Genomic DNA, 23,150 nt, shown 5'->3' with positions numbered 1-23,150 from the left:
CTCCTTTATGGAGGGCTTGCTCATTGATGCTATTTAACATGGTGAGCATCTCCTCCGGTTAGAAAACATATAAATGCAGACTATGGGAATAGTTATTTTCCCCTAAGCCTCTGCTACCGCCATTTGGGATGGACTCTCTGGCCAGAGAGACCTGCAGTCAGTGTTTGCTCCCAGCGTGCTGCATGAGGGAAAACGGGGCGGTGTGGAGGGACAGACTGCCTCTGTCTGTGTATGCCTCAAACCCTGTTCTTCCTTATGGACGGAGTTCGGATAGTGCAGGACATCCGCAGCTCCGAGCCTACCAGTCCTCTGTAAGCAACAGCCGTGCTCCGGCCGCCATTTTGGGTGCCGTGCAGGCGGACTACAGCTCCCAGCACGCCCGGCGCCGCAGCGCCATCTTGCTCCGCGGGGCACTTCGGGCCGGTAGCACCGCGGACGCGCTGGGACATGGCCTTGTTCCCGGCTTTCGCCGGCGCCCCAGAGCCCGGGGAGGCCCCGGCCGGCAGCAGCGAGGGCTCCAGGAGAGGTAAAGTCACGGCGAATTCTCTTCCCCCCGGCAGCGCTCCGCGGCCCGGCCGAGCCCTTCCGCTTGCCCGGGGAGCTTCCTGCGCCGTGCCGGTCCCGGCGGGTCGTTCCGGTGCGCTGTGCTGGGTGCGTTTGTGCGATCCGCGGGGAGCACAACCGAGACCGAGAGCGGTCCGTGAGCGCTGCTTTATAGGGAGGGGTCTGCCTGCCTTGGCTCCGCCCTCGCCGTGTGTGTGCGCTCCGTGCCCTCCGAAGGAGAGCTCCGACGGAAAGCTGGCTGTCTGCATCGGCTGTAATACAGTCATCGTGCTTCTGAATAAAGTTACTTTTTGAGACGGAAATGTTGAGGGAATCCGCAATAGGGACATGTCCGCCAAAATGGTGCTGGCCTCTCATTGATCGTGTCCAGTGTGCTTTGGGTGTGCAAGGTTTGATCCCAGCTCTTCCTGGAGGTGTGACTGTAGCAATGCCAGCTTTGTTTGGAAAGTACAAGCACATCAGCTTTGGATCTGCTAGAGAAGGTGTGCTTTGTCTTGTGCAACAAACGAGTGTATTTTCCCTACTAGCCCGGATAGCATAAAAACCAGAACTTACTGTGTTATCTCAATTTTTCTTAGTCACATTTAGAGCTGCAAAGGATCATTTTTGGGAGGTTATTACTGGAATGATGATTCAGTTTGTATTTCTCACTGTCATGGTTGCTGTCTGGTGAGTTATATTAAACGAGTAAAGAACTCTACATAGTGAAGGGGAAGCTCAAAGATAATTGTTGGTCTGGGGTAAGTTTCTTGTACACTTGGTCCAGCAATCACAGTGAGTATGTACGGCTCTCAGGAACACAGGCTGGGTTAGCTTCCTTACCAGTCCCACGTTTACCTGAAAGCGTTGCAGCTGTTGGTACTGCAATCCCTGCTGGTACAGAGATGCATTAGCCACACTGGGAAGCCTTTCTGGTAATTACACTTGGTGCAGGGAACAGTGGATGGAATAAGATCCCAAATTATAGCTTCTAGGAAGAGAGGAGCAGTTGTGCCAAGCAGAAGTGCTGTGAGATTTCTTTAATAGTGAGATCATCATTCGTTCATTTTATGTTTTAGCCACTTTCATACTTAGTTTTCTAGTATCGTGTTTCAGTATAAGTCATAAAAATTAAGTATTAACTCAGAACCACATTTATGGTGGCATATATCAAATTTCACACGTTCAGCTTGTGAGAACTTGAGAACTTGATGGGCAACTTCAGTATCTCTGATAGATGGGTTCTGTTTCCTCAGAGCTGATATGAAGCCAAAGTCCATCATGATACAGAGAAAGCCAAGTATGTGTTTTTTAATGTGATACATTCAGGACTGCTTAGTAGTTTTATCATAAAAGCTGAGGTAGTAATGCAAACATTCTTGCCGTTTTGCTCTTGTCACCTCAGTCTGACATTGTTACAAGTTTTCATAGCCCATCTATATAAATCTAACTGCTCTCTGAAACAGAAGTAGGGCTGTACATCTGTCCTGTCCTGCTAGATGGCTGAATTGCAGCCTCTTCTAGAGTTCAAAGTAATATTGTATGCGTTTTCTTACAGTTATGTTGTGAAGATTAATTTGTTTTTGGTAAAGGCTTGATTACAAATTTATCAGTAGCCTGAGTCTCTGTAACTCTTGAAAACTGTCCCTGTAGATTGGTTGCTTCTAGAGGAATCATGGAATCAGCAAGGTTGGAAAAGACCTAAAAGATCATCCAGTCCAACCGTTCACCCATTACCAATAGCTCTCACTAAACCATGTCCCTCAGTACAACATCCAGTTGTTCCTTGAACACCCCCAGGGTCAGTGACCCACCACCTCCCTGGGCAGTGCATTCCAGTGCCTGACCACCCTTCTGAGAAGTAATATTTCCTAATGGAATAACGAGTATATGTGTATTATCACAAAATAAATGTTTTACGTCTTTCATTTGCTACGTTCTCTCAGAACATGGGTCTGTTTTGCCAGAATACTAAGCTTTTTTTGACAACTGACAAGCAAAACCATTGAGATGGTGGGATTTAAAGTTTGGAATCCATTTTGATGTTTGAAATGTTTGTATCCAGCTAACTGATGCACTGAAGAGATTTACAAGGAAGTTTGGGCTTGTGTGTTGCGTAATGGAAAAAATGGTTCAGTTCTTTCCATAGTATTAGGTCAGTTTGATTAAATTGTTCAGAAAACGCTGCAGTTGGAGAATTCAAACCATTTCCCTGATGTGTCCACAGGGACATATTGACTGTGCTGCAGGGCTTTGAGCCTGCTGTGTGATTCTTCAGTATTTAAAAAATGCAGCTTGATCTCATCATTCAGGTAGAATGAAGCTACAGGCAGGGATTAATCAGGGATTAATGCTTACGACCCTATTTCTCAAGGTGAGTTTTCTGTAAGGCATTGAAACACCCATTTGAGCTATCAACAAATTGCTTATGCTCACCACTGCAAGTGTATTGTAGCAGGTGTAGTGGGTGACTTCCTATCAGTAAGGGAGTAACAGGTGAAGCTAAGTCAACATCTTAAAAGTTTGTTAACAACACTCATAGATGATATTAGATGTTATTTTGCTGTATTTAGTGCAGATTTCCTGGGGAAATGAATCTGGTGTTTGCTGTCTGCTGTTCTGCTCCTTCACCATCTCTGTTTTCCGCTTCAGGAATTTTAACCCTTTCAGTAAAGTTCATTTTGAGTGGGAAGTAAAAGTGGCAAATCCAGAGATAGACAAAAACCTACACTTGCTTAGAAAAGAGAAATCTGTGTGAGTGCCACTTCTGCAAGAGAGGCTGTAACATGAATTAAACTGCTTGGCATCGATCATACATACGCACATTGGCCAATGAATAAGCATCTTGTACAGCACAAGCTGCCTGCTGCCAGGCAGTGGTGAAGGGATGTGGGGAAGTAGAAGGGTCTGGAGAATCCAGGTAATTACTGAAGCTCTGGCAGTGTTGGGCAGTATGAAGGATGCAGGATACAGCTCTGAAATCCAGGCTTTATTCTTTTGTAAGCTGCAAGGTTAATTTGCTGACTTCTGAAGGAGAAGAAAAAGTGGGAGTTTTGCCAACTCACTCGTCATGTAAGAACATGATTTCTATCAGCCTCCTAGACAGAGAAATGTAAAGGTGGTGTTCCACTCTTCTGCCAGATCAGCTATAGGTGCTGTCAGGACTGACCTGTAGACTTCAAGAGTGTGTTGTGCCTCAGGGAGATTTATATGGTTGATCAGCCCCAGGTTTTATTGTTTCTTTTAAAGCAGTTGAAGCTTTACTACTTTCTTGATTAAACTGATAAAATGAACAGAGATTTAACAAATAATTTAGTTTTAAAAAGGTATATATCAGTGGATTGTGGGTTTTTTTGTTTGTTTTGCTTTTGTTTTAGTTTTGCAGACCGATGCTCTTAGTGCTGCTTAGGACCTATATCTCCATTTGAAAATTACTTGGAACCATAATGCCTTAACTCTCAATGTTATAAAAGCTAACATACCTGTTGTTGTACGCAGGCATTTTTTCTCCTTATTTGGGCATTCTGCACCTAATATGTTTATATGGTTAAGTAATATTGAAAAATGCATTACTTGCATTAATTATTGGAGGGCCAGATACAATGCTTTTGAAATGGGTGAAAAACTTCTTTTGTGATGTATGGTATGTTTAAGATCTTGACCTAACATCTTTTAACATGTCAGAGACTTTTTTCCTAGTGGTCTGGATACTGTAAGTCTTGAATTCTGGATCTCATCCCAACAGTTCTGTGTGCTTATAAAAGAAATTATTTAGCTTCATTTTGCTTTGGCTTACCCTTTTTTCTCTGACAAGCCTAAGCCAGTGTTTTATTAAGTGTCGTGAGTATTGGTATTAATATATTTCAAGTGGTTTTGATCCATTATGTTTCATTCAGATCAGTACAGAACTATATCACAATAAATTCCTGCCAAAATAAATAACACTAGTAAATGACTTATTACATATTGGAAAGAGAAACGGCAGTTTATCAAATGCTACAGAGAATATTTTCTTGCCTGGAGTGCATTATGAAAGATCTGGCCAGTGACAAATTGGATTATGCTCTGCATGTCTTTGAAACAGATAGAACGATTTGGAGATCTGTCTGCCTGGTGAGTTACAGTTCTGTAGTCATACGCCTTTACAGCACTGACTGCCAACCAGTAAATGTTCCTGCTTTGTTGGGTGGATCTGGGTGATACCAGGCAAATCTAAACAGCAATGGATTCTTTTTCAAGGAATAAGGCTTACCCTTCAATTCTGTAAGTAAATAAAAGGTCTTATGCACAGATTAGTTGTATTGACTTAAATCTGGAGTTCTATGGGCTGATTTATCTTCTCTAAATTTGTCTGTGTAAGGATCACCAGAGTGTGACCAATGGAAAAATATTGTAGGGCTGCATTTTGTTCCTGCATTCCTTTATCCTGCTCCTTCAATACCAATGTGAGCAGAAATAATTGAATGTATGGAAGATAGCCATTACTATTTTTTAAATCAACATCACATTTAATTAATATACTCGAGGTATTTCCTGTGCAAGGCAGCACTCTGCTGGGAGACAGTTATTGAATTACCTCAATTAGGGATGGAGTTTTCAGATGTTAGAATTTTAGTCCTGTGTGTTTCACATCTGGAATGGTTAAGGAATTTCCTTGGAGGGAAGTATCCCCACGCTGCTGTGCAGGGCGTTGGGTTGGACTGCGCTGTGTGGCTGTGACCCAGCGCCCCAGCACAAAGGTTCAGCAACCTGTGAGGAGCTTGGGGTGCTGCTATGTGGCTGGGCCCCTCTGCTGGGGAATGAGGATGGAGCTGTGCTCCATTACAGGGACTTGAGAGTTCATTTTAGGTTAGCAAGCTGCTCTGTAGCCTGCTCCATTTTACAGCCTTTTGTGGACAACAATTCAAAGACACGAGACAGGAGAAAGCATCTTGGTATGAAGAGATATTTCTGAAAGAAATAGTCTGAAGGAGGAGAGATGTATGGCTTGGCAGACAGTGAGATAGTGCTATTTAAGGATTAGGGGTCAGTGTAGTCAAAAGCACAAAGACAAAAATGTGACAGGAAGAACACGGAGGCAAAAATGGTTGTAAAGAGCGTGAAGATGAAATGCGTTCCTTTTGTCCTCTCACATGGGGGGGCACTGGCAAGGCTGCGGTTAAACACAGTGCTTCTGCTATATAGCATTTCTCATTTAATGATAGCAAATTGCACACGCCTAGAAATTTACAGGATTCCTTTATGAAAATAGGAATATTAATATCAGTAAAGTTATGGCAAGAACCACATCCTGTCGGCACCTTATCCAATGACTGACATGGCTGAGGTCTAGAGGCTAAATGCCAACTACATCCACATGAACATCAGCCTCTTCTCACACAGTTTCAAAGGGTGATGATATTACAGTGGGTAAAGAACTGAGAATCCAGAGAGATGGAAAAGTATAAAACATTGTATAAAACATTTGTGTATTCTTATCAGGAATGGTTGTCCCTATCAGTAAAATAGCGTTAAATATATTTTCCATACAGTGAATTAAGTGTATTTTGTAATTTTCTAACTTTGCATATGTTGCATTACATTCATTAACACTTCTCAACTAATTATATCCTTCTCCATTTTTACTCTCCAAATTAAAATCTTCCTATGTTAAATGAGTATGGGAGAGATTACTTTGTTCCAACTGTGTAGCACTATTTGAAATTGTTATCTGCTTTCCCTATGAACCTTTAGGTATTGTTACATAGTGTCTTTCTAAGAGCTTAGATTGATGTTGCAAGAAGATTCCAGCTCTTAAACATTTTACCTTGTTGAAGCCCAACCTTCTGCTAAATGGGAATCTGAATGGCTGCTTTCCAGTGCTCAGCTATTCCTCAGGACTTAGTGACATTTGCTGCAAATTTAGCTGTCTGTTGACTAGATTAACCTCCCAACTTTAAAAAACACAGCAAATTAGTTTGCACTGATCTTTTTATCTGCAGAATTGGACTGGCTTAGTAATCCAAGTTTCTCTACGGAAGATGCCCTGTTACTGCATCAGCGCACTACAGAAGCTGCAAATCTCGCCCCTGAAAAATCACCACTAGTCAGGTAGAATATACTTCAGTATCTCTTTAAATAGCCTCTTTCTTATGTCCTGCTTATCCTTTGTTATGTGAGACCAAAATCAGGAGCTTTTAGTGCCGCTTTTCATTCCACTGTTCACTATTTTAAAAGTCCTGAACTGAGTCATATATAGAAGTATGAATAACACTTCCATGTCCTTTAACTTAAAATAATGAGAAATTATACTTACGTAATTCCCATTTTCATTTTCTCACAGCTACGTTTAATTCTTTGTTATTTTGGCAGGGAAAGGGGGCTGAGTGATGATTCTTCATTAGCTTCTGAATGTCCTGTGACCCTTGAAATAATGTAAAGATTAAGGATCATCATTGTGATTATTCTTTGAAAACCAGTTCAATCAACCATTTCACAGTCAAGCATAGGAACTATTTTACTTTTTAAGAACTAGTCAAAGATTTGAATTAAGGAGATATTACATGTATCAAATTGTGCAGCCACATGGAACATGCTCATCACTGAAGTGGCTGATTTTATCCTTTGACAAAAATGTCAACATGTTTGCTGAAGGACTGGTTGGTTTCAGTACCTTTGCCAGAACAGTTGCTATACTTGACATATCTGGACTATAACTAAAATCTAATAATTTATGGAATCCAGTTGTAGTTGCCAAGTATGAAAACTTAGTCATGTTTAATCTGATACCAGCTCTCATATTCATGTTGACTGTTGGTGGAAATGAGACAAAATGTCTTTATTATAAGAATCACTGTTGAATACCTCTTTCCATATAATTCTGCTTACATTTGCATGTGTTGTTTGAGATAAATGCCATCACAGTTCTGTTTATCAGTCATGTATTCTATTTTTTAATATATTTTCAGAATTTTACTGCATGTTATTTACTGCAGATTTATTGTATTTCATTGTATGGCTTGCTGATAACTCTCTTCTCTCAAAATACAGACAGAATAAAGGTAAAAGGGAACATGATTATGAGCTTTCTTACAGTGATACCTCTTTAGAGTTTTACTACTCAAATTTGCTTGTTTCCAAGTAGGAGTACTTCAAGATCAGGTTTATCAGGGGAAAGTGATACAGATGAAAGCCTGAAAAAGTCAAGTAAGAAGAGGAAAAAGAAAAAGAAAAAGCATCACCACTATAAGACAAAAAAGAAAGCCAAGGGGGACTCCAGTAGCAGTGAATCAGACCTGGACACGAAGCACATTAAGGACAAAGCTGCAGCAAAGTATGTACTTAGTAATACTATACTTGGCTAAATTAAGTTATTGTGAACTACAGAAATGAAGTGCATTTTGTTTTTGTAAATGCTGAATATGCACATGAATAATTAGAATATACTTCTTGTTTTTATCAGTCTAGATGATAAAACATCAAATCTTACCAGCAACCGCTTTGTTTGGCTGGATGATATCAAGGCTTTCACAGAAGAAACTTTCAGAATAGACAAAAAATCAGACCCTTCAAACTGGGCCTACAAATCCCTGTATCGAGGGGACATTGCAAGGTACAGTAAATCTCCAGAGGTACTGATATTCATACCGTCATGGAATGCCTGCAAGACTTGGTAAATTGAGACTGACTGTGAAATGTTTGACAATTCAGATTTGTATAAAGATGAGAAAATATCTGAATAGCTTTGTTTCTAAGTTTAACTTTGCATTGGGTGGAAATATCTTAAAGGATGCCATGAAATAAAGGGAATAAAGTACATTTTCATGTTTTGATTAAGCATTTGCTTTGTTGTAGACAGGATTGTTCATCTTTGTCCAAGATTATCTACACGGATGGCTTAAAGTGATAGGAGGAAAAATTTGTTCTTTTGCAAGCATGACATGCTGTTGAATTGAGAGGAAGCTTAGAATGATAGTATAAATTCTGATGGCACTGCAAAAATAATTACATTGGAGTGCCCCGGTGGCGCAGTGGTTAAAGACGCTGCCTTGCAACACTGGGGCCCGGAGTTCGAATCCCCCCTGTGGCGCAAGTGGTAGAAGTGCCGCTCTGCTACAGAGGCTCGAATTCCGGGGGCTGGACTCGATGATCTCTAAGGTCCCTTCCAACCCGCACGAAACTATGAAACTATGAATTAAGTAAGAAGCGATTTGCGAAGTTTCTGCACTTTTGAAGCTCTGTGCTTATGTTATTTGAGTCAATTTGAATTTATGTACTTTTTCATGTTTTCTTTGAAAAATGAGTTATTTTTTTCTACTGTGTCCTTTAGAAGATGTTTAATTGTATTTTTCCTTCTAAGGTACAAAAGGAGAGGAGAGTCCTGTCTTGGCATAGATGCAAAGAAGCAGTGTATAGCTTGGGACAACCCAACATCAGAAAAGAAGCAATTGCAGAAGCGACCTGAGCGCTACTTCTCGAAGAGCAATGTGAAGACTCTGAACATAGATGGGATTCCTGTTTGCAATAGAAGTTCTCCATCTGACCCAGCTGCATTTATACCAGTTTTCCACGCGGAAACCAGTGATCCTTCTGACACAACAGAGGTAAATCCTCTTGGGATTTATGATCCATCAACTACAGAGTGGCTACAAGGAAAAGGGTACAAAGGTGAAGAACATGAGCCTGTAAATACGCAGCAGGCGTTTCAAGAGCCTGGGATAAATGTTAACCCCATTCTAATGGCAAAAGTGGAAGAACATAATAAGAAAGTCAGAGAAAACCCAAGAGATGTTCAGGCTTGGATGAATTTTGTTTCATTTCAGGTATGTATGTTGGCAGATTGCTTATTTCTGAGTAATAAGTACACAAACATTTGTCATGGTTTTGTAATTTTGTAATTTTGCTTGACACGACAACATTATATTTCATTTTCCTTTGTGTAGAACTACGAATCTTCTATGTAGAATGAGCTATTAATTCATTTTCACAAGTGTCAGTATTCTTCTCGTGATGATTCTTCCTAATTTTAGCACAATCTTTGCTTTGTTTAAAGGATGAATTAATGAGAGGACCTAGCCCTTATGCCAGTACGGGAGAGCAGGAAGTAAGAAGAAAATCACTGAAGTTAGTCTTGGAGAAGAAACTAGCTATTTTAGAGAGGGCAATTGAAAGCAATCCAAGTAACGTTGAGCTGAAACTCGCCAGGCTGAACGTTTGCACGGAATTCTGGGAATCACCAGCTGTGATCAAAGAATGGCAGAAGCTGATCTTCATACATCCCAATAATCCAGAGCTGTGGAAGAAATATCTCCTGTTCTGCCAAAGTCAATTCAGTACCTTTTCTGTCTCAAAAATCAATAGCCTCTATGGAAAATGTTTGACTACCCTGGCAGCTGTACAGGATGGCAGCATGGTATCACATCCTCCACTGCCTGGCACAGAAGAAGCTATGCTTGGTAAGGTTCTTTCTCTCTGTTTTGTGTTACTATTGGAAAGGTCTTCATAGGAGTTGACTACATTCCCTAGAAGAATAGAATTTCCTGTTTTTTATGGGAATTTCTGTGCTCTTCTTGAGTTTTTAGCAGAGAATTGAAGCAGATACTCCACCCAAATATGGATGGAGCAGATGCTTCCTTTCCCTGTAGAGTTTGCGATGTAACATCTAGAAAAGTCTAATGTGCTGAGTAGTTTATGGTACAACTGTCATGGCTGAAGAAATGCAGTCAACAGCCAAGAGATGTGCTTTTATCTTTAAAAAGTGTATAAAAGAAAACAAAAAGGATGGCTTGTGAAAGCAGCAATTCCTTTTGTACAAAAGGTTATTCATTAATTACTTTAAAAAAGAAAATGGAAGGATAGTAAGTTTTCTTGTGAGTCCCAATTAATAGATTCTGAACCCTGAGCTGTAATACCATATACTTGTGGCTTTTGTATTTATTATATGCGTTTATCTACAAGTTAAAGTTTATTATATAATTATCCCTAGAAGGATAGTTAGTCAGATGGGTAGGATGCTGGACTGGATCCAGGGAAGAAGCAGGTTCTGCTCAGTTCTGGCACAGCCTCTGAATTTATTTGGAGCCAAATGAATGTAACATATCGCGTTTCAATTATGCTTCCGTACCTCAAAGGGTCATTGTGATCATTAATCTATGAACACACCGAGGGGGAAATAATACCGTCACCATGAACATGGATTTATTTGACTATTGTGATGTTGACCATGCTTCTTCATTTGTAGTATAGCTGAAGAAATCTCTATTTTTGTCCTAATCCTGTAACTGCTGTTTGAGGAATGATGCTGTCATCTGTTACATAGCATCCAGTCTGGGATTGTAAGATTGAGATGCTGGGTTATGAACTGTTTTCAATTTCAGATCTGTTATGGTCTCCTTTTTGATTCACTGGACAATGTGCTGTAAAGGAGAAGTCCTGTGCTGGCAGGTGGTTGTTGTACTGCCTGGTATTTTCTAATTGGTCAGACTGTCTCTGATTTCTAATATTTCAGTCACTTTGTTCACCAATTGCAATGAGTGTTTCTCAGGACAGACGTTTTATTCAGCCCCCTGTATTCTGCAAACAGAATGGTTTTTCTCTCATTTTTCCCTGTGTAGGACATAAATGTCTTGGTAACTCTGCTAGGAGAAACTTGTTTTCTATCATCTCTTTAACTAATTGAGTGTTTTTATCTTGATTGTCCTTTTCAGAAAACTTCCTTCTTGACACGTCTACCCTTATAGACAGTTTGAAAAGAAAATCAACTCTCCTCGAGTTTCTGTTCACTCTTAATTTCTACTTATATATTAACACTGTAGCGGAGTGGAGAAACTTCCAGTGTGGAGTTTTCTTGGTCTGACAGGAGCTTTGGTTCTTTGGTTGTTTGTTTGCTTGTTCTTCTACAACACCTGTGCAGTTCTTCAGCTGATAGTTTATGTATTAGGAAAATTTTGTTTATTTATTGTTAACATAAATGCACTAAGAATTTCACCAGTTAAAGAGGAATAGCACTGTAGATGGATGGTAGAATTTATCTTCAACCTTTGACCTTTGATTATGATAAAATATAAGAGCTGATTTGAAATAGTGTTGGACTGTGCCATCTAGTGTGCAGTTCCATGCAGTGCATGGGATTGTGTTTGGAAAGAATTATTCTTTAAAAACATTAAATTTTTTAAAGAAAATGTAATTTTCTTTAAAAATCAATTAATTTTATTAATTAATTAATCATTTATTTAATTAATTAATTGATTAATTAATTTTAAGTTTTAAGAAAGAAGGAAAGCTTAGTTTTAAAATTATAGGCCGGTTTATTAAATATTTAATAGAATTTGTTACATTTCAAATGTATTGGAGCCTGGGAATGTAAAGCAAGTGAAAATAAGCATTGTCAGGCTTTGCAGTGGGAAGGTTGTCTTACTTCTAAAATTGTATGTACAGGTTTGGGCAGAAACATCCGTATCTTTTAGGTTCATCTACAACAGTGTCTTAGCACTGGGGACTGAGTCAAGTACCCATTTGTGATGCCTTCAGCGTTTATCAACAAAAATGCTCATCTTTTTATTGCCTCAAATACGCTTTTTATCATGCAGAAAATCTAAGGTTATCATTTATTTTTGGCTTCCATTTAGCACTGAGTCCTGATGAGATAATCTCTTCAATCAGAAAATTTTCATCAAAGTTCATTAGCGAGGAAACATTTATTTCCCAGTGGCAATTAGATACCAGAATTGATGGGAAAATTGCCTAAACGGCTTACAATACTTTGGAGGATTTGTTAGGTGAACTACACACTTCTTGTTGTTTAAATACCTTCAGGAATCCCTTTAAGTCCTTCTTCATTATCAGAAACAATTGATGGCTTTCCGGGACAATTTATTTAAATGACTACTCTGTATGTTTTACCTGAATTCCCAGTTTTGTGTGCACGCATCTGATATAAGTCTGAATTTAAGACAAAAGGGGTAAGACACTTAATATAAATAGATAGATAAAAGAACCAGTTTTTGGAACCATAAATCACTCAGCTTGGAAAAGACCTTAAAGATCATCGAGTCCAACCACAACCTAACCATACTACCCTAACAACCCTCTGCTAAATCACATCCCTGAGCACCACATAGCATTCCAGAACAATTACACCGCACAGCACTTCATTTATGTTTTTATATATTTGTAAGTTGTAATAAAATACTCCACAACAAAATCTCTTTGGAATATTAACACTTCATCTCCTTTAATTTGCAGCTATATTTATTCAGCAGTGCCACTTTCTGAGACAAGCTGGCCACTCTGAGAAGGCAGTGTCTTTGTTTCAGGCTCTGATTGACTTCACCTTCTTTAAACCTGACAGCGTAAAGGATCTGCCAACAAAAGGACAGGTAGCAATTTCTATTTAAATGTGTCTGTGTCCTTGTGCTTTTCCTACTTGTTCACAAAGTAGCTGTTGTTGTCTTGTTCTGCTGTTGATAAAGAAAGCTGATAGGACCTATAAATTAGAACCTTCTGTTCTGGACAGTTTTTGTAGCCTTTCTTAGATTATTATTTGTATGTTCTCAGTAATTCTTTGATACATACATTAAGAGCATCTTCATGCTTTAAAGCATCTCTTAGTTGTCCCATGATATTCCATCCAGCATTTCCTAAGTAGTAAATCACTTTTCTCTAGATTTGCTCAGGAGATTGTTAGGCACAGGCCCCAATAACAGTCAGTTAATGTTCAGAGAGTGAGCCATTGCCAGCATAGCATCATCCCACTGAATTGCTGGGAGCTACTTCTTTTTTAACCACTGGCGTAGAGAAGGTACCAGCTAGGCAGTTAGCTTGCTGTAAGTGACAGAAATTGGGTAATATTAGAAATCCTTTTCTTACCCCACCTTCCCCAGCATCTGCTACTTAGCTACCATTTTATTTGCTCTCTAAATTAACTCCACTGACTACCAGGAAAGTGATGTTGGAGTTTAGATAATACCAGTGTCCTCTTAAAGTCCCAAAAGTTTAGACTTCAATTATTGTGCAGGATGGTAGATTTGGTGTAGCTTACAGCTATTGTACACACAAAAAAACTGAGTTACACTTCCAGTCGTACAAAAATGGTACGATTCTTTGTAGTGTTCAAAAAGTCACAAGAATGCAGATGGAAATGAACCAGAATGAAAGGACAGTGTCTAGGCCTGGGAAATGCAATTATTGAAAATAAGAAAATGTTAGATTTACAGTTGGTGGAACATCTTTAATTCTGTCTTCTTTTAGAAACATTATGACTCAGTCCTGGATTAGTTGTTTCTGTACTGTTTCCATAATTTGCTTTCTCACTCATTGCAAAGAATAAATCCATAAGGAGCAGAAATTAGATTTTGCAGTTGCTGTAAACTGTGCATTTTCTGATATGTTGATGGCTTACTGTTTGTTAGAGTAAATTTTGTTGTTAACATTTGAATTTGAGTCCCATATCATTGTTCATTCCAAGGTTTGGTACACAGTAGAAGCACTTAATAGACTAGATGGTCATTAGAGGTAAGTATACAGAAATCAGGGTAGGAGTTGAATCTAAAGAAGATGGATTGCACGCTGGCATTGACAGAGTTAGGCCCAGAACCATGGACTTTGGACTCACTGGAAAAAAGCCCTGAGGTTGTTGATCATCTTGAAACCTGAGAGATAATAGGCTTTCACTGACCTTTTCTTCTTTATCGCAATCCAGTCATATTTATGTCTGACTGTAGCATTTTGATTTGGCCATACCAGTTATGGTTATCTGAATCATCACTCCTTGAACCAGTTTCTTCATGGACCCAAAAAAAGATGAGAGGAGGGCAAATTTGGATTTAGAAAGCCCCGTCCTGGGGACTTCAGATCCTTATCCTCAAAGAATCTTCACAGAACATTGGACAAATAAAAAGTCTTCTGCTTTCTGTAAAGCTTAATACCTTTTCAAAATGATCGTTGCGTTAATAAGCACAGCTGATGGCAGCTGTGCTGTGTCACACACATATTTGAGTTGCTGCAGATTGTTAAGCAGCATCTGACAAGGTCTTTAGATACAACCTAAGTTGATTCAGTCAGTGTCTGTACTAGAGCAAAAATTATTTTTCTAAGCATGCTCTGTTCTTGTTCTCCCTGCCCAAAAACAACAGGTGGAATTCTTTGAGCCCTTTTGGGATAGTGGAGAACCACGAATTGGAGAAAAAGGAGCAAGAGGCTGGAGAGCATGGATGCACCAACAAGAAAAGGGTGGCTGGGTTGCTGTTGACAATCCTGGTACGTCCAAGTCAATATGTGTAGCTGAGCATCCATTTGATCTAAAAAGTTCATTTAGAATGATGCAAGCTATTTCTGCTCATATTCTTGCATAGAAGCATTAGCAAGCTCAAGATGAACTCTATCACACTTCACGAGGAAAAATGCATCTGAGTGTTTTATGTCCCACATTGTTTATGGCATGCTATTGTCCTTCCTAGGGAAGAGAAATGGGGGAGAGTGGAAGGGATATCCCGTGCTCTGATCTGAAAGGCACAACTGTTTGGTTCAGACCTATGCCCATCTAAAGTAAAAGGAAGCCACTTTCCTTAAGACTCTGTTATCACATAGAGGAGGTAGGATTATAGTATTTAGATGATAGTTGCCTACACATTTCCTGTTTTAATTGTAGGAGCATATGAGTTTGGTTCCTTACAGCAAATATAAAAGGAAAACTTGGTTTTTCTCTGTGTGACACTGAGAATAAAGGAATTGGTTCTTCACCTGACTGGAGTGCTTCTGGGACAGGGAACTTGCAGAAGTGAAGGCTGCTGTCTCAAAAAGGGATGCAAAAGTTGCCTCCTTGCTGCTTACTCCCACACTGTTCTGCCATCTACAGTGCTTCCCTTCATGTCAAGGACTATTTCTTAAACAGATACATCTTAACTTACAAGTGCTCATCAGTTACAGCACAGAATTAACATATTGCTGTCACAGAAACACTCAAATAACATGTAAGTGTCTGGAATCATCAAAAGTAGGATGTGGTTAGACACTCCTTTTTGTATCTGTTTGACCTCATTGGTTGTTTCTGTTACAGCTGCTTACAGTTTTGAAAATACTAGATATTTTAAAACAACATTGCCAAGCATTGTTTTTAATGTTTGACATCATAATATTTTTTACTTAGAGAGTTTTTGTCAGTATGTTTTACGCACATGAATATTCATAAAACACATTTGAGATAGCACTCTCAGGTATGAAGTGAAGAACCTATGCTGCATGAAAAGGTAGCTACTGGCTCTTGGCTGCTGCTTCTAAACTGCTGTTGTCAGGTGTCCCACAGCCTGCTGGCACTTTATTTTATTCTCTGTGAGAGTTTGAATGCTGACATTGATTCACTTGTTCAGAAAGTTTAGAAACTCTGCAGAGTTGGTGTTGAAACTCAGAGCTCTGATGTGAAAATGCCCAGCGCTTTCATATGTCTGGTTTATTAACACTGTATTTGTTTATATTTTTAAAGTAGTTATATTGTATGTCAAGTACATTTGGTAGATTAATTTTTCTTTAATAATACCATATTGTGGGGGGTGTCCTGATTTGTTTTTAGATGATGATGATGAAGAAGAGATAGATGAGGATGAAGAAATAAAGGATAAAACTCGCCCCAAGTGGCACATTTGGATGGATATTGAATATTCTCGTGAATCAAGACATTGGTTACCTTGGAGGCCAGACAAAACCAAAAATCAAGCAGAAGAAGACTGTGAAGATCCAGAAAGACAGGTCACTCTAACAGAGTAAAACAAGGGGTGGTTAAAAAATTACCCTTTCATTTGGGTTCATTGCCAATGGGTATTTTCTTTTCCTTTCTTCATTTGTTTGCAATTCAAAATCCACCCGAGGTTTGATGCTGACTCTGCTGAAATCCTCGGGGATGCTTTGGTAAACTTAGGAAAGGGCTGTAGGCAAACAGTCTGCCTTTGCTGTTCTGTGGTTTCCCTCATGTGTCACAGATAAGAAACACCACAGATCTTCTGTTCAAAAAGATACCTGCACTGAATACACAAAGGCTCTGTTGCCTGCTGTTAGCTTCAAGTCAGATCGTTGGAAACTTTTTCTTCTTGGGAGATGGGTCAAGTCAGACATTGATTTTCAACTAAAACCGTGTTAAATGGCCTCATCAGTATCTTCCCTAGACTTGTATTGCATGAGGTTCCTGTAGAAATCTTTGATATTCCAGGACAAGGAAGTCTCTTAGTAGATTTAAAACATGACTGGAAAAATGCATAGCTTGTTCCACTCATCTGTTTTTAATTTGAATCAAATTCCTTACTATTAAATAGTAATTATAAATCTTTATTGGCTACAAAAGCTTCTTTAGTTACTTAAGTTGCAGATTTGTTGTATTTTGATTGCATAAATTAATTTTGATTTTAATTTTATTTTTAGGTATTATTTGATGATCTTGGGCCATCTTTAATCCAGCTTTCTGATCCAGACATTCAGCGTCAATTACTGTATTCATTTTTGCAATTCCTGGGGGTTCCATGTATAAATAAACTCTTTCCTCCCAGCCTCTATATTGCCATGGATGAAAATAATATCTTTGACAATGTGCTTTCTGATGAAAAGCCACTGACTTGTATTGATACGCCACTCTCTGGATTCAGCAGTATTGGTCACATGGACACAATGCAAAGGAGGAGACATCATATAGGCCACCGTAAAGATGGAGAGGAGTTCATACAGAATGTTTTTCATGCTCTATCCCCACTGTTTTCAGGAAAGGAAAAATCAAACCTGTCCGTTTGTTGGTTACAGTATGAAATATCGAAGGTAAGGAGGAATTTGCATATAATTGCTTTTATGATGTGTAAACTTTCTTGTGTGTTTACGTTCAAGTAAAATAAATACTGAGGAAAATTAAGTCTCATAGGACTGAGTATTCAAAGTAATTGATGTCAACTAAGAAAAGGAAAGAAACAAACCCTGTTCTTCAGTCTGTGTTCTATAAATGCATATTTTCATGGAACAAAATATTTGTTGCAGTCTTGGGTGGATGTTAGTATATTGTCTCCTGCCATGTGATATTTCATATGCTTGGCAAGAATGGATGCAAGTCATTTTTTACAAGGCAAAGCATGTGAGCCAAGTACTTTCATCAGTGTTCTTTGAAGTGCATATTCCCCCATACCAAGGTATGATCACCTTATCAGGAAACCCGCTACTTCCTATACAAGTTACATTTGCAGTGCTATTGGAGGAAGTAACACCTTATCACCTGAGCATGGATTTAGTTCCATAAACCTGTTCAAATAGATGCCCACAGAATTCAAGTTTGTCCTCTTAGCACTTGAGAAATTTTGTGTTTACCGTATGGAGAAGTTCCCTGTCAAGAGACAAGGCCCAAAGACTATCCAAACCTCCCCCCAACACATTTCTGCTGTGAAAGCTACTTGAAGGTTTGATTGTGCTGGTCATAAGCTTCATCTACCTGCATCTCATATTTTGTTCTGAACCACTGCAGCTTAGCAGCTCCTTTTTTGACTGTTTGGCCTTTTAAAGGAGTGGCATTTGATACTATTTAAGGTATGCAGTGCCAAGCATGAGAATGATAAGCCTGCATAATTTGGGGGTGTAGAAGGGAGCTGATGACACACAACTCCGACAGCTTTACTCAATAGCAACAGATCTGGCCAGTGGTGAAATATGGAACAATATGAAATCAAAGACAGCAATGAAATAAAAAACAACAGTCAAATCTTACAGTATATTTTTGGTTTCCCTTCTCTCACCTCTCTTAAAACACATTCTGTTTATTCTCCCCTGCAGGTAGTTCAGTGTATCCAAACAAAAAAGAAGAAGAAGCTGAAAGCTCAAGGGAGGAAAAGTAAAAAATTGGCCAAGAATCTCCTTAAAGCACCTGACAACAGAAATAACCTTGCTCTCTGGAAACTCTACGCCTACCTGGAATGGCTGCTTGGTAACACTGATGATGCTAGGAAGGTGTTTGACACAGCCCTTTGCACAGCAGGGACGGGAGGACTGAAGAGCCCCCAGCTGTGCAGCCTCAGTCTGCTTTATGCTCAGCTGGAAGTGGAGCTACTGCAAAGTCTAGAAGGAGCTGTTACCTCACGTGCTGTGCATATATTGACCAAATTGGCTGAAAGCGGACCATACGCACCCTACAGTGGACAAGTGTTATCTGTCAGTGTCTTGAAAGTTCGTAAGACATACGAGCATGCACTGCAAGATTGTTTAAATAAAGCACCGGTTTCCGATCAGGACCGGACAAGTCATTCTAATCAACTGGTTAACTTAGTTGGCTGTTACACAGTGTTCCAGTATTTGACTGTCGGAATTGATGCTGCAGAATTAGTGTGTGCGCAGGCTTTAGAAAAGCTTGAAGCTCCTCATCCACAGAAACGTGAGAATGCTGCAGAGACTCCCAGCATTCAGCATTCTCCCACTGCTCTCGAGGCTGTCACACTGCTGCGTGCCAATTTACTCCGATTCCACATGAAAATTAGCGTTTATCCTTTGAATCCTTTGCGAGAAGCTCTAACAGAGGCCCTCAAATGGTTTCCTAGCAACCAGGCTCTATGGAGAGCATACATCCAGAGCCAGAGGAAGTCTCACAGTGCTAGCAAGGCACGAAGGTTTTTTGATGGTGTCACAAGGTCCACTAACTCCTTAGAGCCGTGGCTGTTTGCCATCCAAGCAGAGCAGATGAGAAAAAAACTTATTGAGAATGTCCAGAGGTAATATCTTGCAGCTCATTATGACTATGCATTTCTTCTAATGGATCTGATTGCTTTACAGGAGAGAAGACGCTGTTATCATTCTCATTTTGCAGGTGAAGCAGCTGTGACTAGGCAGGGCTCTTTGTCCAAAGCTGAACAGCGGGACAGAATCCTGAACAGAATTACAGAGCTAGATTTTAGTCTCACGCCCTTTCTGCTGGATCAGATGGTGCTGCTTGTGTTTGGCTGCTTAGCACTGACATCAGGACAGTGCACATCTTCAAGTAGCATTTAATTAGCTCTGTCTGCTTAGATGGTCAAAGTAGATACAAGCTTAGAAATGGCTGCATTTCAGTACATCCAGCAAGGAAGTACTGTAACACAGGGCTGCATCACAGTTTCTTGCTGAGCTCACTGCCCTGCTTCACTTGTCGCAGCACAGTTGTGGCAGATCTGTTTCCATAGTGAGTACTTGAGAGTACAGTTGTCATACGGGGCTGTTGCTAGGTAGAAGATGCTGGAAATTTCCTGGGCTCAAGTATTTTGTTCATGGGAAAGGAAGAAAGGGTTGGAGTTGTGAGGAATCGAGGTGCCTGGATCATTCTCTGCTGGTATGGCTATTCCCATAGATTACCTTTCTAGAGGGACAAGCTGGACATTGCAAGAGTGGAGCTGAGCTACTGCAGAGAGAGATGACCTCTGAGTCAAGGAAAACGCACAGTGAGACGGCCCTGAGTGCCACAGGCTCCTTCTCCCAATGCAAACATCAAAATAAGGCAGCCTGTATCGGCTGTAGGTAGACATCAAAAGGCACTTTGCTGACATGGGCTCAAATTTGGGATGTTGTGCCAAGGTTCAAATGATGCATCATCTTGAATGGAGACTAAGGCGGGTGGTGTAAGATCAGATGAGAGCAGGTCACTGTTCTCAGAGAAATTTTCTACTCCATTTGAAGGAGCTGTTCTGCAAACACTGAACAATTCTTTATCTGCTTTTATTGGATTTTCCTACTTAGAAAAGCATCCATTAGACCAACCAAACACTACAAATATGTTCTGTAACATTCAGTTGGTAGCATGCAGTGAAAACCCCTGTCTCCATACAGCACCATGTGAGCAAAGACAGTACCTTGATTTTTACCCTCTTTCATCTGGACGTGGTCTTTAGCTTGTGTCTAAGTGACGTGTTTTTCTGCTTTCCCCCCCTCTGTGTTCCAGGGCAGATGTTGGGGAAATATTTTCTACTATTCCTGAAACTGGGTTAACAAATAGGATTATCTCTCTATTTGAACACGCGACTCAGAGTGAAAATGGCACCCACTGCCCATTGCTGTGGAGAATGTATCTGAACTTTCTGGTAAGAAGAGTGTATATTTCACTGTATTTTATCACATCTGGAATTTCTCATCAGCACAGTATATACAATACCATGTGAAAAAAACCAACATGAAATGCTGCCTATGTTTTCAAGGTGATACATTTTTGAATTGTAATGCTGCTTGTTGTTTGCAGCGTTAAGGAGAATTTAATTGGTGTGGATTAGAAGGAGCAGTAGTTTCTGGCACTGTGGTTTCATGTAGGTGCTGACAATTTCTTGCCTTTCCAGGCAACCCGTGTCAGCATTCAGGCACGTGTGCAATACAGGAGTGCTGCCTGATGTTCAGATGGAACCTCCTGTATTCCAGTTTGTACCCAATCAATGCCTCTTGTCCTGGCACTGGGCACCACTGAGAAGAGCTGCCTTAGTCCTCTTTGCACCTTCTCTTCATTTACTTTGTGCTGTTAAGATCCTCCTGAGCCTGCTCTTTCCAAGCTCTACATTCCCAGCTCCCTCAGCCTCCCTCGTGGGGAGAGATGTTCCAATCTTTGTGTCCCTTCATTGGTTTGCAGCAGTAAGGGCTCCTCAACAGAGGAACACCGTGCTTTGCAGTAGTCATTTCCTTGTCTAAAACAGTTGTTCTATTATGTCAGCCATTACTGTATTGAAACATGAATGCTCTTTTCCTCACGTAGGTTTCAGTTGGAAAAATAGAAAGAAGTAAAGGATTGTTTTATAAAGCCATTCAGAACTGTCCTTGGGCAAAGGTAAGCATGGGAATAAAAAAGCCTATTTCTACCCTAGTTTTCAAAGTTGTGTTTTCTCTTAAAGGAATAATTTAGTAGTTACCATTATGAGCAGCGTGCAAACGGAAGCAGACCTTTCTGAAGCAGAACTACTCTAAGACTTCCTGCTAAAAGGATACACATCTGAAGTGGAGACAACCATAGTGGTCAGCACAGAAGGGCGCTGTGCGAGATGAGGAGAGAATACACTCCTCTCTGTGATCCAGAGGCGGCTGCATCTGGCAAATCACGCTTAACATTAGCACAGTGGTAGCAGAAGCGTATAGGAAAGTTAAACTAATAGAGAACTTGCTCAAGAGCACCTGTAACCCCCCAAGTGGCATCTGTATCTGCTGCAAATGATCCAGCACCTCATGGTCAATAATTCATTTTAACTCAGTAAGAGTTGAACATGCTTGGTTAAACAGCTGTGTTAATGTGAATATACAATTGTTGTTTGTATTAACTTTAAGCAGCTTGTGATTGTTCTTGTATCCTTGCTACAGGGTTGTTTGCATGTCTGTCTGCTTCCCCTACGTGTGATGCTGACAGAAAGATGGCAGATGAGAAGTTCTCATTCTCTCGTTGCCTTTCTAGGTACTGTACATGGATGCAGTGGAGTACTTTCCTGAGCAGCTGCAGGAGACACTTGATCTCATGACTGAAAAAGAACTAAGAGTGCGGGTACCTATGGAAGAGCTGGATCTACTATTGGAGGTTTAGAAGAAGATAAGGATGAAGAAAATACAAAGCCAGTTCTAAAACTAACCCCTACCAACTCCCTTCAAACAAGAACCTGTTGTGACTTGAGCACTGACTTCCCCCCCTAAGAACACATCCGCTCACTGAAGCAGCGCTGGCTTCCACAGGACACCCTCTTATGAACACAGTCATGTTGAACACTGCCCACATTTCTTATTGTACTGTTTGAAGATACATTCCCTGGAGTTCAGCAGAGATTCCATACATGCTGACTGTAGTTTGGTGGCCACGCAGGACATAAACACCTGCTCCACGATCACTCTGCTCTCCTCCAACTGGCAGATCCGAGTAATTTCCTTCAGCTTGGTATGAGAGTGTATATAAGTACCAAGCCGCAGCACATTATGTCTGTTCACAAACAGCTGGTAAAAGTCAAATCTTATCTTCAACAGACACCCATTATGGACTTGTATTGGGATGTTTTGATAAATGTCTGCTTTAATATGAATATTTAGGAAATAAATACCTTGAGTTTTTTATAATTCAAATGGAACTTGAGTTATCTTAATCTGTGAATTTTAAAATGAAATTATGTCTGAAGTGCATCTCAGTGCAGCCCATTTTTAATGAAGTCTGCGTAACCCATTACTCTCTCAGCCCAAATATAAGCAATCACGAGAGAAGCAAAGGTCTGTTCTGCATTTAGTCCTCACCAAAGAAAGCATGACCTTAACAACTAGCTGCTAATCCAAGATACTTTGGGCATACTCATGGATAAAGAGTATGAAATATGGTAGTGATTTAACAGCATCACTATGCTATATTTATTTGGTAAGGTAATATATGAAAATACATAAACGACTGCATTTAGCATCCCTTCTGCTGACACTCCAGTACTCAAAGTTGGACCATCAGACACAGAGAACCTGCAGCTATTGAGCACCCCACGCTGCTTCAGAGGGTTATAGGACAAAGCAACAGCCGGCAGTGAGAGCACCAAAACAGTGCAGAGCTGCTCAGCTGTTAAGATCCTATTATGTGGAAAACAAAGCCCTGCAACCTCAGCCTCCCGTTTGTCACAGTGTGTGGCAGTTGTCAGCTGAGGCTGCGACTTGTTCATCTT

General features: G+C 40.2%; 1 protein-coding gene across 5 annotated transcripts; it reads left to right on the top strand.

Annotated features, from left to right (window-relative positions):
- Positions 1–113: 113 nt before the first annotated feature.
- Positions 114–22,575, top strand: NRDE2 (NRDE-2, necessary for RNA interference, domain containing). Of its 5 annotated transcripts, none has more exons than XM_015865349.3 (14): positions 401–526; positions 6,525–6,633; positions 7,667–7,855; positions 7,985–8,134; positions 8,882–9,344; positions 9,575–9,977; positions 12,766–12,899; positions 14,655–14,778; positions 16,088–16,263; positions 16,930–17,316; positions 18,313–19,241; positions 20,441–20,579; positions 21,236–21,307; positions 21,923–22,575. In XM_015865349.3, exons 1-14 carry the CDS (start codon positions 448–450, stop codon positions 22,046–22,048), a joined length of 3,480 nt encoding a protein of 1,159 aa, XP_015720835.2. In that variant the 5' UTR covers positions 401–447; the 3' UTR covers positions 22,049–22,575. The 5 variants fall into 5 exon arrangements, 3 of the variants coding, with proteins under 3 accessions (XP_085405474.1, XP_015720835.2, XP_085405475.1); XR_014946764.1 differs by lacking the exon at positions 401–526 and adding an exon at positions 751–1,046 and having other exon boundaries at positions 20,446–20,579; XM_085549349.1 differs by lacking the exon at positions 401–526 and adding an exon at positions 756–1,046.
- The last annotated feature ends 575 nt before the right edge of the window (positions 22,576–23,150 follow it).

The sequence above is a fragment of the Coturnix japonica genome, chromosome 5 (genome assembly GCF_054131305.1).
Source record: "Coturnix japonica strain WE chromosome 5, WE-NBRP24, whole genome shotgun sequence".
Classification (NCBI taxonomy): domain Eukaryota; kingdom Metazoa; phylum Chordata; class Aves; order Galliformes; family Phasianidae; genus Coturnix; species Coturnix japonica.
This window is presented reverse-complemented; position numbering and strand designations above follow the sequence as displayed.